The 16,779-nt window shown below is 51.9% G+C and overlaps 1 protein-coding gene across 1 annotated transcript in view; it reads right to left on the bottom strand.

The window, feature by feature from the left end:
• The window catches only part of OSBP2 (oxysterol binding protein 2), a 122,022-nt gene that overhangs the window by 82,286 nt on the left and 22,957 nt on the right, over positions 1-16,779 (bottom strand). The window contains exon 2 of the mRNA XM_069556926.1: positions 14,604-14,812. Coding sequence (XP_069413027.1) covers positions 14,604-14,812 — 209 coding nt within the window. The remainder of the gene's footprint in view (positions 1-14,603; positions 14,813-16,779) is intronic.

Here is a 16,779-nt window from a genome sequence, read left to right as displayed (position 1 = left end):
ATCTCAATCTTAAAAAATGAAAGCTAACTTTTAGAAAAGAGAGAGAGACAGAGAAAGGCTGTCCACCGAGAAACCCTGTGCTCCACACCCTGCAGCTGGGGCAGCTGCTGCAAGCCTCCGAGGCCATAAGACCCAGCACCTTCACGCGGTCAGACCTCCCACGTGGCCTGCTGACGGCCCAGCTGTCCCCTGGGAAGGCCCCACTTTCCCTCACTGAGAAGACCCTACCCGCCCCTCGCCATCAGCCCACATGAGGCCACCATGACGCTCGGGGCCACCGTTCAGGTTCCCCGGTGCATCCCCGCCCTAACCGGCCAGGACTGACTGTTGCATGAGGCAGAGGTGTTCTTCAGACGGAATTCAATTTGTGATTATAGATTATCTTCTTTAGCTGCTTTTAGGCAAAAGGACACCAGCACGATGGCCAGTGAAAATCCCACTCACGTGGCCCGTTTCCCTCTCCCCAGGCTCAATGCAATGGAACAGAGGCGATCCCAAGAAGGCGGGAGCGTGCCTGGGCTCTGGGGAAGCCGCAGTGACTCTTTCAAGTTCCAGGGTCAGCGTCTAAGCACAGCTCCCTGTTCTTGGGTTCTCCCACCAGGCAGCAAGGAAAACGACGCTTTCTGCTCCTGCTCTTCACTGGGTCCTCATCCAGGGAATGTGGCAAAGCACAGCTCCGAGCTGAAAAACTCTACATCAGGATTTCAGCACCACTGCTCACACACTCATTCAAATCCTGGGCACCTACTATGTGGCAGGCCCTGCGCTCTGCACGCTCCTGGCAGCCAGCAGTCTAGCTGAGCAGACAGATGTTGATCAAAGCATCCCCACTTCCTAACAGAGATCTCGGGCAAGGCGCTGAGGTGGCCCCTGTGAACAGGGGTAAAGCACCTTCCTCTCAGCAGACCATTCGTGACTCACTGAGCCGCTGCCCCAGCCATGTCTGCACCAGACCCAGCTCCGCCCAGGGTCAGCCTTGGTGGCGGGGTGCAGGGAGAAGAAACGGGGTGTGCTCCTCCATGGGTCTCTCTCCCTCTGGTTGGCCCCAGGACAGAATGCTCCGGCCCACCCGCAGTCACCTTACACACAGAGACAGCAAGAGGCGTGTGTCTGAGGAGCGCAGGCTCCAGTGGAGAGGTGGACAGTGGGTACCCTGGCCAGGAGACCCCCAAGTCCGGCCTGCTCACACCCACAACTCAGGTTGGGGTCTGAGCCCAAGGACAAACGACTCGGTGTGTGGCGAGGACCATGACGCAGGAGTGACGGAAGGCTGTGTGCAGGGGCCGCTGCTTTCCACTGTGAGCACGACTTTCGCTACTTCTTTCCTGTGTGTGTGTATTAGCGGGGGGGAAAAATCTGTTTTTAATATTAAAATTGGGACACGGTATTTACTTTTGGGTTGCTTGAAACGCAGTGGTCTGACAGAAGTCAGATCCACAAATGCCAAGGGGATTAAGCCAAAAGGGCTTAACGGTATTTCAGTGGCCTGAGCGCACTGCAGCAGGCGGTGGGAAACGCAGAGTCACAACCGTGTTGCACGTGTCCCCATCTCACACATGACAAGTCGCGACTCCGCAGGGGCTGTGCCAAGGACAGCATGCTGCTCAGAGTTTTAGCAGCTCCACCGCTCACTGGTGACCAAATGTGCCCTAGGACCCTCTCTGGACAACTGCTTGGCCATTTTCTGAGGGGAGACGGATCACTGCGGCACATTTACTGCAAAAGGGCTGGCACTGGGAAAGAGAAAAACAGCACCGGACGACTCGCAGTTTTTAAACTCACACTAAATAACCGTGCCTTTCTGCTGGCTGGGGCCTGTGAGCCCCGTATGGACTGAGTGCTCAGCCCAGGAGATCATGCTGTTCGGGCCCCTTCATTTGGTTTTAAATAGACTACAGACAGATTAAGAGTTTTCGCTTCGTATTAAATTGAGAATCTGACTGGCACACCTGAAATGCTATATAAGAGGGAAAATAATGAGCTGAGGAATACGGAAGAGCAGGACACGCGTCTGAAGCAAGGGGAGGGGCTGGTTTCTGTGTAACAGGAGCTGGACCAGGCGTGAGAGGAGGAGAAGCAAAGGGCAGGGCTGGGCAGGGGGCATCGGGCGGGGCACCTATCAGCAAAGGCGCCCCGTCACCCAAGCTCGAGACAGCCCTCCGCTGTCCCTTCGGGTCTATTGCTACTTCATTCTGGAAAGAAACTGGACATGCTTTTTTTTTAAAAAAAAAAAAGTGTTTCCTGGGACTTCTGAGGCGATCCAGTGGTTAAGACTTTGCCTTCCAATGCAGGGACTACAGGTTTGATTATGGATCAAGAAGGTAAGATCCCACATGCCTCACGACCAAGAAGCCAAAAAACAAGAAGTATTGTAACAAATTCAATAAAGATTTTTAAAATGCTCCATCTTAAAAAAAGAAAAAGTTTAAAAAGTGCTTCCTGGACTTCCCTGGTGGTCCAGTGGATAAGAATCTTTCTGACAGTACATGGGACACGGGTTCAGATCCTGGTCCAGAAGATCCCACGTGCCTTGGGGCAACTAAGCGCGCGCGCCACAGCTGCTTAGCCTGTGTGCTCCAGAGCCCGGGAGCCACGACAAGAGAAGCTACTGCAGTGAGACGCCCGGGCTCCGCAGCAAAGAGCAGCCCTCACTCCCCGCAGCTACAGAAAGGCCACTCGTAGCAACAAAGACCCAGCACCGCCAAGAATAATTAACTAATTTTTTTTGTTTAAAGTGCTTCCTGTTTTTTCTGGTGCTCTTTCAGGGAAGGGCAGGCATGGGTCCCTGTTACTCAGAGTCTCATCTGTCCAGCTCCCGCAGCTGCATGCAGCCCTGGAGGTGCAGGGGGGCCTGGACGGCGGAGGCTGGAAGCAGGCAGGGCTGCCTGGGGCTGCCTTTCGGGAGCACCTGTCAAACATCTGTGGGATGTGCTGACCGCAGGCACAGAGAGGGAGTAGAAGGTCCTGTGTGCCCAGCCACTTCAGTCGTGTCCGACTCTTTGCCACCCCATGGGCTGTAGCCCACCAGGCTCCTCTGTCCATGGGACTCTCCAGGCAAGAATACTGGAGTGGGTTGCCTTGCCTTCCTCCAGGGGATCTTCCTGACCCAGGAATCGAGCCCATATCTCCTGCATCGCAGGCAGGTTCTTTACCCACTGAGCCACCTGGGAAGCCCCGTAGAAGGTTGTACCGGTTTTCAAAGAACCCATAGGCCTCATGACCAAGCTGCTAACAGTCATGTATTCCGTGCGATAAAAGGTTTGATCATGCGCCCACAATGTGTGAGCATTCTAGATGATACACACGCACGTCGTGCTACTTGACTTACGCTTGACAAACCTGCGCTCTCTGGGTCACCGGAACTCATACGTTTCCTTCTTGGAAACAATGGGGCCAGGGGAGAGGAGAGTCAAGACCCACGACACCATCGACACCATCGCACCACTACCCAGCACAACGTTTCCTAGGGAGGCATCAGCAAAGAGAGGGAGCCGCAAAAGCGACAGGGCCCGTGGGCCGTCACCTGTGCGGCAGGCTGGAGCCATAAGATGCCCGAGCGTCAGCCGAAGGACGGCGGGGTGAGGAAGCTGGGGGCCGGGCTCTGCACAGAACAGAAGCCGGGCCTGAAAAAGGGACAGACAAGGCTGCAGAACACCAGCCCGGAACACGGATGCTGTAACGCTGAGTGGAGGAGAGCTCTCGGCTGGCAGTGCCGGGGGATGTGCGCGGGGAGCCGGGAGGGAGCGGCGATGGCTGCGTCACGGCAGTGTTTTCATTGCTTCTTTCAAGCTGCCTTTCCTGTCACGTTTTAATGGCACAGAGAGTCAAGTTGAAGCAAGAGCGGAGGATGATTTTTCCCGCCGGTTCCCTCTTCCTTCCTCTTCTCCACAGGAGAGTGTGGATTTCCTCCCACAGTGTCCCCGGCTTCCAGCCTGACGGGCGTGTTTGCAAATCAGCCTGTCTCTGCCCTCGGGGCCTCCTGAATTCATCCCTCTCCAGGATAGCTCCTGCCTCCCTCCGTGGACGGGCTGCCTGGGCTGGGCTGTGGCCACAGGCGCGCCGTGGCATTTTTCTCCTGAGTGTGAGTATCAGCTGATGGCTGTGAGCCGTGATCGCATCTTGGAGACCCTGAGCCCGGTGCAATGGGGGCGTTTCCATACAAATGGATGAGCATGGGCACGTCTGGATAAGTTATGATGGCCAAGGCTCACGGGAGGGTATTTGTGGGTTTACCTTCCCTTAGCCATGCCGCGCACTTTCTGTTGAGGCAGTGTTTGCTGGAACAACCTTTATAACTTGCCAAGCATCAAAATGGAAAGTGTGCACTCAACCCAGTAATCCTTTCTCTAAGAATTTACCCTTAGGAGATAATCACACCACAGTCAAAGAAAAGAGAAAGTGAGCACAGAAATGCTTGTCCCAGTGCTTTTTTAGGATAATACGGAAACACAGCAAGCAACCCGAATGGCTAAGAAAATGTTTGATTAAATTGTGCTATATCCACCCAATGGATATCATGCACTATTAAAAATGACATTACAGGGACTTCCTGGTGGTCCAGTGGTTAACGACCCCGCCTTCCAATGCAGGGGGTGCAGGTTTGATCCCTGATCAGGGAACTAAGATCCCACGTGTCACAGGGTGCAGCCAAAGAAAGAAGAAAGGCACTATAATTAGATACCCGAACAGGTGATAAGATTAAAGAATTGTTGTTTCAGGTGTGACAGTGGTCTCGAATTGATGCTTTTAAGAGTCCTTGTATTTTTATTATTCATTTACTTGTTGGCCACACTGCGAAGCATGTGGGATCTCAGTTCCCCGACCAGGGATTGAACCTTCGTCCCCGGCAGTGGGAGTTTGGAGTCTTAACCACTGGCTTGCCAGGGAAGCACTGAGTCCTTGGATTTTAGAGAGACATGTAAAATACCTGCAGACGGGGTTTGGTTTAAGACAACAGTGGGAAAGCAGATTAGTGGTTCCCAGGAGAAGAGGGAGGTGGGGCACAGGGAGTGAGCGCTAATGGGCACGGGGCTTCCTCTTGGGGATGATGGAAGTGTTCTGGAATTAGAGGCGACGGCTGCACGACGCTGGGAGTGTGCTAAATGTCGCTAATGGTGAGTTTTATGTCATGTGTATCTATCACAATAAAAAATAATAATAACGGAGGGTTACCAGAAGATGGGATGAGGTGAAACACGATTGGCCATGAACTGATAATTGTTGGAAGGTGAGTGATACGAACATGGGGCTATGTATGGTATATGTGTGTTAGATACACATGCATGAAACATATTGGATAGCCTCCATAATAAAAAGTGATGCATATTTTTTTGGCTCAGAATGTCTGCAACATGTTGAATTTAATGAGCCATTTTCAATATTGAATATTGTGAATCTTCCCAGTGGTGTGAAATTACATAGAAAATGCATCTGTATACATAAATTAATGTTTGCTATGCTATTCAGTAAAGATTTAACTATGATCATTTCTAGGTTAGTAGATTTGAGATTTTTCTCCCTTTTGTTCATTTCTCAGTATGGTTTGCACTTTTCTTTTTTCCATTCAATCTTTTTACAAAACAATAAAGGTTTTTATCTCAAAAACCGGAAATGTTTAGGAACACCCTTTTTACATCAGGCAGTCTCACACAATGGCCCTGGGAAAATGGCAGATTCCCTACATGAGCCACCGCCCTCTGCAGTGGCCGTCTCTGCTGCTGGACGCCCCTGCCAATGATCGTTACTTACCCTCACAACCACCTGAAGACACAGGCAATGATCATCCCTTTGAGGAGCAAAGAAATAAAGGCTTAGTGAGGTTAAGGGCCTCGTCAAAAGTGACGAAATCGAAGGGACTTCCCCGGTGGTCCACTGGTTAAGAATCAGTCTTGCAGTGCCAGGGACACGGGTTCAAACCCTGGTCAGGGAACTGAAATCCCACATGCCGCAGAGCCCGAGTGCCACAACTTGGGAATCTGCGTACCTCAACAAAAGATCACACAACTTGAGAGACTGTGAACCTCAACAAGAGATCACACAACTTGGGAGTCTGTGCACCTCAACAAGAGATCACACAACTTGGGAGTCTGTGCACCTCAACAAGAGATCACACAACTTGAGAGACTGTGCACCTCAACAAGAGATCACACAACTTGAGAGTCTGCGCCTCAACAAGAGATCACACAACTTGAGAGTCTGTGCACCTCAGCAAGAGATCACGCAACTTGAGAGTCTGCGCCTCAACAAAAGATCACACAACTTGAGAGACTGTGCACCTCAACAAGAGATCACAAAACTTGAGAGACTGTGCACCTCAACAAGAGATCACGCAACTTGGGAGTCAGTGCATCTCAACAAAAGATCACACAACTAGAGAGTCTGTGCACCTCAACAAGAGATCACACAACTTGAGAGTCTGTGCACCTCAACAAGAGATCACGCAACTTGAGAGTCTGTGCACCTCAGCCAGAGATCACACAACTTGGGAGTCTGTGCACCTCAACAAGAGATCACACAACTTGAGAGACTGTGCACCTCAACAAGAGATCACACAGCTTGAGAGTCTGTGCACCTCAACAACAGATCACACAACTTGAGAGTCTGCGCCTCAACAAGAGATCACACAACTTGAGAGTCTGCGCCTCAACAAGAGATCACACAACTTGAGAGACTGTGCACCTCAACAAGAGATCACGCAACTTGGGAGTCAGTGCATCTCAACAAAAGATCACACAACTAGAGAGTCTGTGCACCTCAACAAGAGATCACACAACTTGAGAGTCTGTGAACCTCAACAACAGATCACACAACTTGAGAGACTGTGCACCTCAACAAGAGATCACAAAACTTGAGAGACTGTGCACCTCAACAAGAGATCACGCAACTTGAGAGTCTGTGCACCTCAACAACAGATCACACAACTTGAGAGTCTGTGCACCTCAACAACAGATCACACAACTTGAGAGACTGCGCACCTCAACAAAAGATCACGCAACTTGAGAGTCTGTGCACCTCAGCCAGAGATCACACAACTTGGGAGTCTGTGCATCTCAACAAAAGATCACACAACTTGAGAGTCTGTGCCTCAACAAGAGATCACACAACTTGAGAGTCTGTGCACCTCAGCAAGAGATCACACAACTTGAGAGTCTGTGCACCTCAACAAAAGATCATGCAACCTGAGAGTCTATCCACCTCAACAAGAGATCACACAGCTTGAGAGGCTGTGCACCTCAGCAAGAGATCACACATGATGCGGTAAAGATCCCGTGGGCAGCAACTAAGACCCTGAGCAATCCAAGTAAATTTTAAAAAATTGTTACACAACGGAAAAGACGAAAACTCAAATTCAAATAGGTATGGGTGCCCCAATGTTCACAGCAGCACTAGTCACAACAGCCAGACGTAGAAGCAACCGAAGTGTCCATCGACAGAGGGATGGGTAAAGAAGATAAGGAATATATATACATATGCACACAATGGAGTATTACTCAGCCACAAGAAAGAGTGACGAAGCCATTTGCAACTCATGCGTGGACCTAGAGATTATCATCCTAAGTAAAGTAAGACAGAGAAAGACAAATAAAAAGTGACATCACTTATCTGTGGAATCTAAAAAAAAAAAGAACTTATTTACAAAACAGAAACAGACTCACAACCAATATAGAAAACAGTATTATGGTTATCAAAGAGGAAAGTGCTGGGGGGGGCAGGGACAAATTAGGAGTTTAGGATTAGCAAATACACACTCCTATTACTAGATAAGTAACTAGTTCCCTGTCCTGTACATTCAGTATCTTGTAATATCTATAACGGAAAGGAAGCTAGAAAAGAATACACATACATATATATGTATGTATATAAAACTGAATTACTCTGCTGTATTCCTGAAACTAACATAACATTGTAAACCAACTTTCAAAATTTGTTTTTAAGTTACACAGTGACTCAAGGCAAAACTAGGATCCCAAATCTTATGCCTGCTTTACTAAGCCACATCCCTGCACACCATCATGCAAATAAGACTCAGCCACGCCCCCTGTCGGGGTGAACTTGCCCGCCTGCTGGTTCCACAGCCCCGAATACCTAGTCTTGAGCTTTGTAAGTTTCTCTCCAAATCAAAGATCAAGCTGGCAAAGGAACCCAGGAAGATGTCCCATCCCAGCTTGCCTTGGGTTCAGGTCACGTATTTTGCCACTAGCGACGAAACGAGCTGCCAACCCCACTCACGTCAGAGACTGGTGCTCATGCCCACAGATCCAGGAGTAGGTTAACATTTAAAAGGCAACAAAGCATAAGCCTTCTCAATCTGATAATTACAAAGGTAAGTGCTACTATGCCCTTTAGTTACAAAGGAAACGGTCAGTATCAGGATAATTGCCCTGGCAGGAAAAAGATGCTTAAAGCATCTTAATGGTAAGAATGGAGGGAATGCAGACAAGTAACTCTTTATCTTTCTGGTCAAAGGACTCTGACCTATTAATCCTCATACGAAGTCCACCTCCAATACAAACATTTCAGAATGCTTATTTTTCTACTGAAATAAGGGGGCCACCTCTGGGCCATGGGCTTTTGGGCTCTGCCAGCTGGCAGAGGGTCTGTGGGAAGAGTCGGAACAAATACCACCCTCGCTTTGAAAACCCAGCTCAGCCTCCCCGAGAGCTGAGCTGTCATCCTGCTCGCATTCTGCGCATACATTCCAACTGGCTGGTGAGTGACCCAGTTACCCTGAGCCTCTTCCGCCCGCACCGACTTACATGAGTCCCTCAGGGGTAAGCCGCTGCCATCTGTATGGGCACAGGGTCACATCTGAATCCAAACTGTCAACACCTCTTACACAACAGAACACTGTCGCTCTGCTAAGTTCCCTTCTGGTGGCTCTCGCCTTTGCTGATGAGGATACTTGAGAACTGACTCCAACTCACGTCCCTTCCCTACCCTGCAGGCCCTGGCAAGGCCAAGCCCTCCAGGGCCTCTGTCCTTCCAGGAAGCCCTGCCCTGTGCCAATTTCTGCTTCTCCCGGAAGGGCCAGAATTCTCTCCCGGGGACACTAACTTTCCCCTTGGTTTCTTCAGACTCTGAAGGAAGCCCAGCCTTCTCCGCTGGAAGCACGTGTGTGTCCCCCTTTCTCAGGCCCTGACCCCCTTTCCTAGTTCCCACCCGACCTCTGAGTCACCAGGGAGAGTACAAGTTCCTTTAAAAAAAAAGCCTCAGTGCACTGCATTACTAATTTTTCAGATATGACAACAGTACCTTGACTATATTAAACTTTTTTAAAAGGCATCCTTACCTTTTAGATACACACCCTGAAGTGTTGACAAACATTCAAAGTGATGCAGGGTTAGGGGAGAGAGCAGAGACGCAGAAACAAGATTGAGTGGAGAGCTGGTGACAAGTGTGGGCCGGTTCCTGAGACTTCTGTCTGCTTCTGTTTGTCATAAGTTTTCCATAACAACCACAGGATTTTTGAAAAGTCCCATCCCCTGGGTTCTGCAGCATCCTTGAGTCCACCTGCACCCTCCTGAGGCTTTTATGCCTCTTTCAACTGGCATGTTCACTGAGCAACGACTCCACGCAAGGGGCAAAGTAAGAGCAACTGGCCCTCCTGCAAAGAGCCCTCAGGATGAGCAGGCTGGCCCTCGATTTTGACAAAGCCCCCCAGGGCCTCATTTCTCAAACTGAGCACAGATTTTTCCCTCCCCGGATACCAGGGTAGGCCCATGAAGTGGAGTGGGGTGAGCTGGGCTTCCTGTCCTGGCATTGCTGAGGGGAAATCTTAACTGCCCCCACCCCGTGCCTCTTACTGGATGAAGTGGCCCAGATGTGAGTCAGGGCAGAGAAGAGTTTGAGAGAGAGAGGCTGACTCATCCATGTTTCAGAGGGTTTGGGTGAGCTCAGCCCCTCTGTCCCGAAACCTGTGAGCCAAGGACTACAGGTCAGGACACGGCCTGCCTCTTGCCTGGGCTGGAAGCTTGGAGGGAAGTGCTGAGACCACCAGGGGCTTCGAGGCCTGAACACCTGAACGCTGGACACCGCCTAATCCAAAGGACCAGAAACAGACACCCCCCCCCCCGCAAAAAAAAAATATCTAGGCACAGATATGTTTATCTGCACAGAGGGCCGTGTAGCATTCTGGGGGCCCCGGGTCCACAGCCAAAGCAAGCAGAGAATTCCCACCTCGAGCTGCTGACCTATTGATGAGCAATGGCTGCCTACCCTCCTGCCCCAGCTACCACTGAATATTCATCCTGGGGCCACTAGAGAAACGGAAGCCAAACCCTCTGGTCAGCAACGCCTTTTTCACTGCTATCAGCCTCAGTGACCAACAGTTCACACCCACAGTCCCACTCTCTCAGTCCAGGCGAGGACCGTGCAGCCAGAGTCCTCGTGGAGAACGGAGCAGCATTCCCAGGACAGACACAGTCCCTCTTCTCACGGGGAGAGAAGCCTGCAGCCGCACCTGGAAGACAGGCTGCAGCCACACCTGGAAGACAGCGGCCAAGGATACAGACACCAGTGCGCCTGGTGGACCCCCACACTGCCCCTCGTCTCTCTGGATCCCGTTCATTTAAAAAAAAAATGGTAGTAAAATGTAATTAAACCCTCATTCCACAGAAAACATGCTGTTTGGAAATGGGGGAAGCAAGACGGCTGCAGGAAGCCATCCAGGAAGTCTGAGTAGACCGTGTTTCTCAAAGGAGATCCGGGGGGGCTGACAGGAGCGCTGCCTGGAATGCATATTCAAATGGGGTTTCCCGGGCTTCTCTGATGGTCTGAGGTTAAGACTTCAAATTCCCAGTTCAGGGGGCCCCAGTTCAATCCCCGGTTGCGGAACTAGATCCCACATGCCACTGCTAAGAGTTCATATGCCGCAGACTTCCCTGATGGTACAGCGGATAAGAATCCGCCTGCCAATGCAGGGGACACAGGTTCAATTCCCACTCCAGGAAGATTCCACGTGCGGCAGAGCAACTTATCCCATGAGGCACAACTGCTGAGCTCATGGTCTAGGGCCAGCGAGCTCTGACTCCACGCGTCACAACCGCTGAAGCCCTTGCGACCGGGGCCTGTGCTCCCCGAGAGTGCAAAGTCGCTTCAGTCGTGTCCGACTCCCTTTGGCCCTGTAGATTGTAGCCCACCAGGCTCCTTTGCCCATGGGATTTTCCAGGCAAGAATACTGGAGTGGGCTGCCATTTCCTCCTAAAAGGGGTCCTGACCCAGGGATCGAACCTGCATCTCTTACATCTCCTGCTTTGGCAGGCGGGCCTTTTACCGCTAGCGCCACCAGGGAACCCATCGCAATGAGGAACTCGTGCACGGCAATGAAGAGTGGCCCCCATGTGCAGCAATGAAGACTCAGGGCAACCAAAAATTTAGGAAAACAAAAAAAGAGTTCACACACTGAAACTAAAGACTCCACATGCCACAACAAAGCTTGAAGACCCCGGGCACCGCAACTCAGGCCTGGAGCAGCCAAGATAAGTCAAAATATTTTTTAAAAACAGAAATATGTACGTTTAAAATGGGAGTTCCTGAGCACCACCTGATCATCTCGTCAGACTCTCGGTGGCACTCCCCTAAGAATTCTAACACGCTCACCCTCGTGGCCTTCGTGCCCACCTAAGTTACAGAGAAGTTTTTCAGGGGGTGTGTGTGTGTGTGTCTGTGTGTGTGTCTGTGTGTGTGTCTGTGTGTGTGTCTGTGTGTGTGTCTGTGTCTGTGTGTGTGTCTGTGTGTGTGTGTCTGTGTCTGTGTCTCTGTGTGTGTGTGTCTCTGTGTGTGTCTGTGTGTCTGTGTCTGTGTGTGTCTGTGTGTGTGTGTCTGTGTCTGTGTGTGTGTGTTGTTGTTGCTGTTGTTTAATCCATGCCAGTCAACATTTTACTACCTTAATGAGCTCATGAAAGACTTCATTAAGCCTGCTCACCTCAGCAGATGAGGCTGCTCCTTCTCGGGACGGGGGATCTGAGGGCTGACGGCTGGAATGGGCCGTTTTCCGTTTGTCCTGAGGCGAGCGCACCCTACCCGCTCAGCCTCGGGTGGGGTGGCGGGTGGGGAGGGGTGGTTGAAGCCATGGCTCAGTACTTGAGGCATTCTCCGAGCTCAGGAACAGCTCCTCCCCACACTCAACAAGCCAGAAAGCCCGCCTTTCAGGAAGCCATTCCTTCGAATGAGAAGAGTGCCAAGGGGACCAAGGCGAGACCACCATCTCTCCAGGCCACGTGCGAGCCGAGGCACAAAGGCAGCAGGCTTTCCAGGGGCTCTCTCCAAAGCCCAAACAGCCCCCTCCCCACTCCCAGGGATTCATTTTCACCTCGAGGGATCACGGCCAACAGGGACAGCAGGGAAGCCTTCCAGGTCCTACCTTTAGAGGATTTTCATCTTGAAGCTCTAGGACGGCAGGCTGCCCAGATGTTCTTTAGGCTCAGCCCCCAGGGCCACTGGCCAGCCACCCCCCTGCAGCCCCAGCCTGAATGCCCACCTTGGTTGCTCTAAGGGCAGAATCTGGGCAGCCCGGGGTAATTCTAAGTGCCGGGCTGTGATATCAGAATAGGGCTATGACATCAACGTGGGGGCAGGTCAGCCTGGGGGAGCAGGGCAGGAGAGAGGGAGCCCCCGAGGGGCTGGATTAGCCACCCCCCACCCCACGGCGGGAGCAAGGCGCAAGATAGGGGTGTCTGGCGGTGGCTTCACTGCTCACAGCCTCCTGGGGCACCCACTGGGAGGCGGGCCTGAAGATCTGAAAATGATTCACAAATGCTGAAAGGTAGGTGGCAAGCCAGCCAAGCGGCTGGCGCTTCGGGAACGGATTCAGGCACTGATTCAGGAACAAGGAAAGCAAATGAACCGTCTTCCAGCGCCCCCCTGTGTCAAGTGAAAGGACACGCTCTGGTTTCTGACTGAGAAGCTCCCGAGTGGGCCAAGCATCACGGTCCCCCCAAGATGCAGCTAAATGCAGGCAGATGAAAGGCGAAAGACGCTTTACAACTGAATAACAATAAACAAACTGCAGTATACGTATGTCCTAATCATTGTATGGGACGCATTTACACTAAAACATAATTCGTTGTGTGTTTGAAGTTCAAATGAAACTCGGCGGCCTGCATCTGTACTTACGAAAATCTGGCAATCTTATCCAGGGAGGTTTTTTTAATGCAGGTGCCCTCTGCCCACCCTATTCCCAACACTGCTCTCATTCATTCAGATTTATCACTGCCCAGCGACCTGGGAGTCTGTGTTATTTTAAAGCTGCCAAGGTGACTGTTATCAGTAACTACAGCTGACTTCCCTTGAGCATTTGCCAAGCCAGGTGCCAGGTTCATTTTACCCACTATGTCAGCCCTCACCGCACCTTCAAGGGGTGGTTCTGTGATTAAGCCCGCTTCACAGAGGAGAGAATGAGGCAACAGAAAGCAGCACTTTGACCAAGGTCACACAGCCACGAAGGGAGCCGCGGGCTGTGATCCCACTGACTTAGAAATCTTTGAATTGGAAGGATGCTGGGAGGCACACAATCGGCTGGTGGGGGAGCCCCTTGCCAAGTTCAGCATCACTGCTGACACAAACACCAGAGTGTGGACCCCAAGGAAAAGAGTCATCATGGCAGGGGGACCCACATTCCAACTAGTGGAGACCAAAACAGAAGGTCAGACTGACACAGTGACCTTCCTTCCACATGCACCGAGAGGCTCGTGCAGGGGGGACCCCAGCGCAGGGAGACTGCACTGTTGTAAAAACAAGGTGGAAGCTTTTCATGTACTCACCGGGAAAGAATCCCAAGATCTACTATCGCTAAATAGAAAAAAAAAAAACAAAAAACCGGCAAAGTAGGGGATTGCACTTTTTTAAAATAAGTACTTATTTGGGGAACTTCCCTGTAGTCCAGTGGTTAAGACTGCCTTCCAATGCAGGAGGTGTGGGTTCAATCTCTACTCAGGGAATTATGACCCCCCAGGTTGCACGGTGCAGCCAAAAAAAATGTACTTATTTGAATATACACATGTAAAGACATACGATCCCGGAAGCTCAGTGACCCCTGCGTGGGAGAACAGGGTGGGCAGCCGGGCAGACAGTCAAGGGCAGACTTCACGGTGTGTGCCTTTGAAACCATTGGTTTACGAATCTTATAAAGACGTTACATGTTAAAAAAATTAATGCATGAAAATAAAAAATAAAATGTCTTGCTTAGGACCTCTGAGCCAACCTTCCACCTTGGCAAAGGCAGCAGCTCTGGCTGGCTAAATGGTTTTCAGTCTCCGAAGCGGACCTCGGAGAAAGTCTGGCCTGAGGCACAAGCCCACCATCCTGGTCTCCAGCCCCGCCTTCTGCCTCTGGAGCTGACCCACCACAGAATCCAAAGGTTCTGCTGAAGCCCAGGGACCAGGGTTGACCCAAGAAAGGCACACCGCCTACCACAAACATCCCCACCCCGAGAACTGCCGGCACCCCTGCCGCCTAACGTCCATCGGCTGCTGAGGACGTGGAGCTGAGTGGGCAGGGCGAGGTGGGTCAGCCGGTCGGTCACCACCGCCCCCCAACACTCAGCTCCCCCCCGTCTCCAGACCCGCGACACTGCACGCACTCCCGCCGTGCCGAGCGCTGGCTACCTGAGTGGCTGCTCATCATGCGGACAGCCTTGGCCTTGGCCAGCTCCAGGGCGGTGATCCACTGCTGCCGCTCCACCTCCGAGCCGGCCTTGAGGTGGTAGGTCCTGCCCCCGCTGGTCAGCACGATACCGCAAGAGTCCTCCGTGTCGAAGTGCGCAGTGAACAGGTTGATGGTGGCACGGCAGGTGTGGGCCATCTCCCCCTGATTTCTGTGGGATGCAAGAGGAGGGATGGGGTGAGGCTCCCAGACTCGGTGGTTCTGGACCAAGGGTCCCCAACCTCCGGGATCTAATGCCTGATGATCCGAGGTGGAGCTGATGGAATAATAATGCCAATAAAATGCACCTAAATGTAACACACTCGAATCATCCCCAAAACATCCCCCGCCTCCAGGTCTGTGGGAAAGCTATCTTCCACGAAACCGGTCCCTGGTGCCGAAGACGTTGGGGACCACTGTCCCAAACTGAAGAAGAGACTTCCAGGCCCCTCCCTGGAATCTCAGACCCTTGGAGCTGGCAGCGGCCCTGACGCAAGTGCTAGGAGATAATGCCTCTCAGGGCTGACGTCTTTAGAGGCTGGGCCTTGGTGGGGGGTGGTGCTCTCAGTGGGGAGAGGGGCCGAGGACACAGGGCCCACGTCAGGGCCACGTGCAGGGCATGCTGGCTGTGCTCTGAGCCCTTGCAGAAACCGGGAAATGGAGAGGGGAGACAGCCAGGGCCCTGCCAGGCAGCGAAGACTTTCGACTTCACCCAAGGCTCTTTCCACCGAGTCTCAGAACCACAGAGTTGGAGCAGGGTGGGAACCCACCGCTACAACTGTGATTAGAGACCCGGAACCCCGGGGGTGGACTTGGAGGCCCCCCACCCCCACTTGCTAGGAATGACCTGGGAACTGAGATCTGAAGAGCAAAAAAACCACCGTTCTCTTCTAGCCCCAGGAGATGAGGGCAATGGCTGGGCTGATCCAGTACCTTTAGGGACAAGGGACTGACTCTGTGCTGGTTACAAGATCATGGAGTTAACGGTTCCAAAGCAAGGGGAACATGCATATGTATCACTGAGTCCCTTTGCTGTCCCCCTGAACTATCACAGCATTGTTAATTGGCTACACTCCAATATAAAATAAAAAGCTTAAAAAAAAAAAAAAAGTAAGGAGAAGCAGAGGTGACTGAGGCCTGGGCCATTTCCAACTGTGATCACTGTCTGAAAACTGAGTTCCAACTACCATGACTGGACCTACTTAACTCACTCCTTCAGACACTCACTGGAAATTCAGACACCAGTCCTCCTCCCCATGACAAACCAAAGCTCTGTCCACAGAGGAGGTGGGGAAAAGGAAGAGCAACCGGCCAGCCCGTGGCCCTGCGGGTGCTGGAGTCCCTGCGGCAGTTCTGCTGCTCTTCAGCGCTCACTTACTTTCCCTGGCTGTCCGTCACCTGCTACTCTCTCGACTCTTCTACCAGTTCTAGAGTCAAATGACAACAAGACATTCATCTTTCACTGGAACAGCTGCTGCCGTTTCTGATTCTCTCCTGCTTTGGTTACATTCCTTAGAGAAGATGAGGTGCGGCTGACCTTGAACGACATCAGGGGTGAGAAGCACCCAACCCCCTGCACAGCTGAAATCTGCTGGGTGCTGGCGGAGGGTGCAGAGGACCCAGAATGGCCAGGGGCGGGGGGAAGAGGGTGGACACCAACAACAGCATCGGGACGCGCCACAGCAGCACCAGACAGAGGAGCCTGCTCCACAGCCTTCTTGCATCATCTCCCAGGTGACCCCAGCGGGCCACCAGGACAAGGACCCTGTCACTGACCGGACTTGCTATGTTCCCTCTCAGGGAACGGGTTGAAGTGTCTTTGGAAGATGGTGGTCCCCCTATTGCAGTTCAGTTCAGTTGCTCAGTCGTGTCCGACTCTTTGTGACCCCATGGACCACAGCACGCCAGGCCTCCCTGTCCATCACCAACTTCTGGAGTTTATACAAACTCATGTCCATTGAGTTGGTGATGCCATCCAACCATCTCATCCTCTGTCGTCCCCTTCTCCTCCTGCCCTCAATCTTTCCCAGCATCAGGGGCTTTTCAAATGAGTCAGCTCTTTGCATCAGGTGGCCAAAGTACTGGAGTTTCAGCTTCAACATCAGTCCTTCCAATGAACACCCAGGACTGATCTCCTTT

Source organism: Ovis canadensis, chromosome 17, assembly GCF_042477335.2.
Source record: "Ovis canadensis isolate MfBH-ARS-UI-01 breed Bighorn chromosome 17, ARS-UI_OviCan_v2, whole genome shotgun sequence".
In the NCBI taxonomy this organism is placed as follows: domain Eukaryota; kingdom Metazoa; phylum Chordata; class Mammalia; order Artiodactyla; family Bovidae; genus Ovis; species Ovis canadensis.
This window is presented reverse-complemented; position numbering and strand designations above follow the sequence as displayed.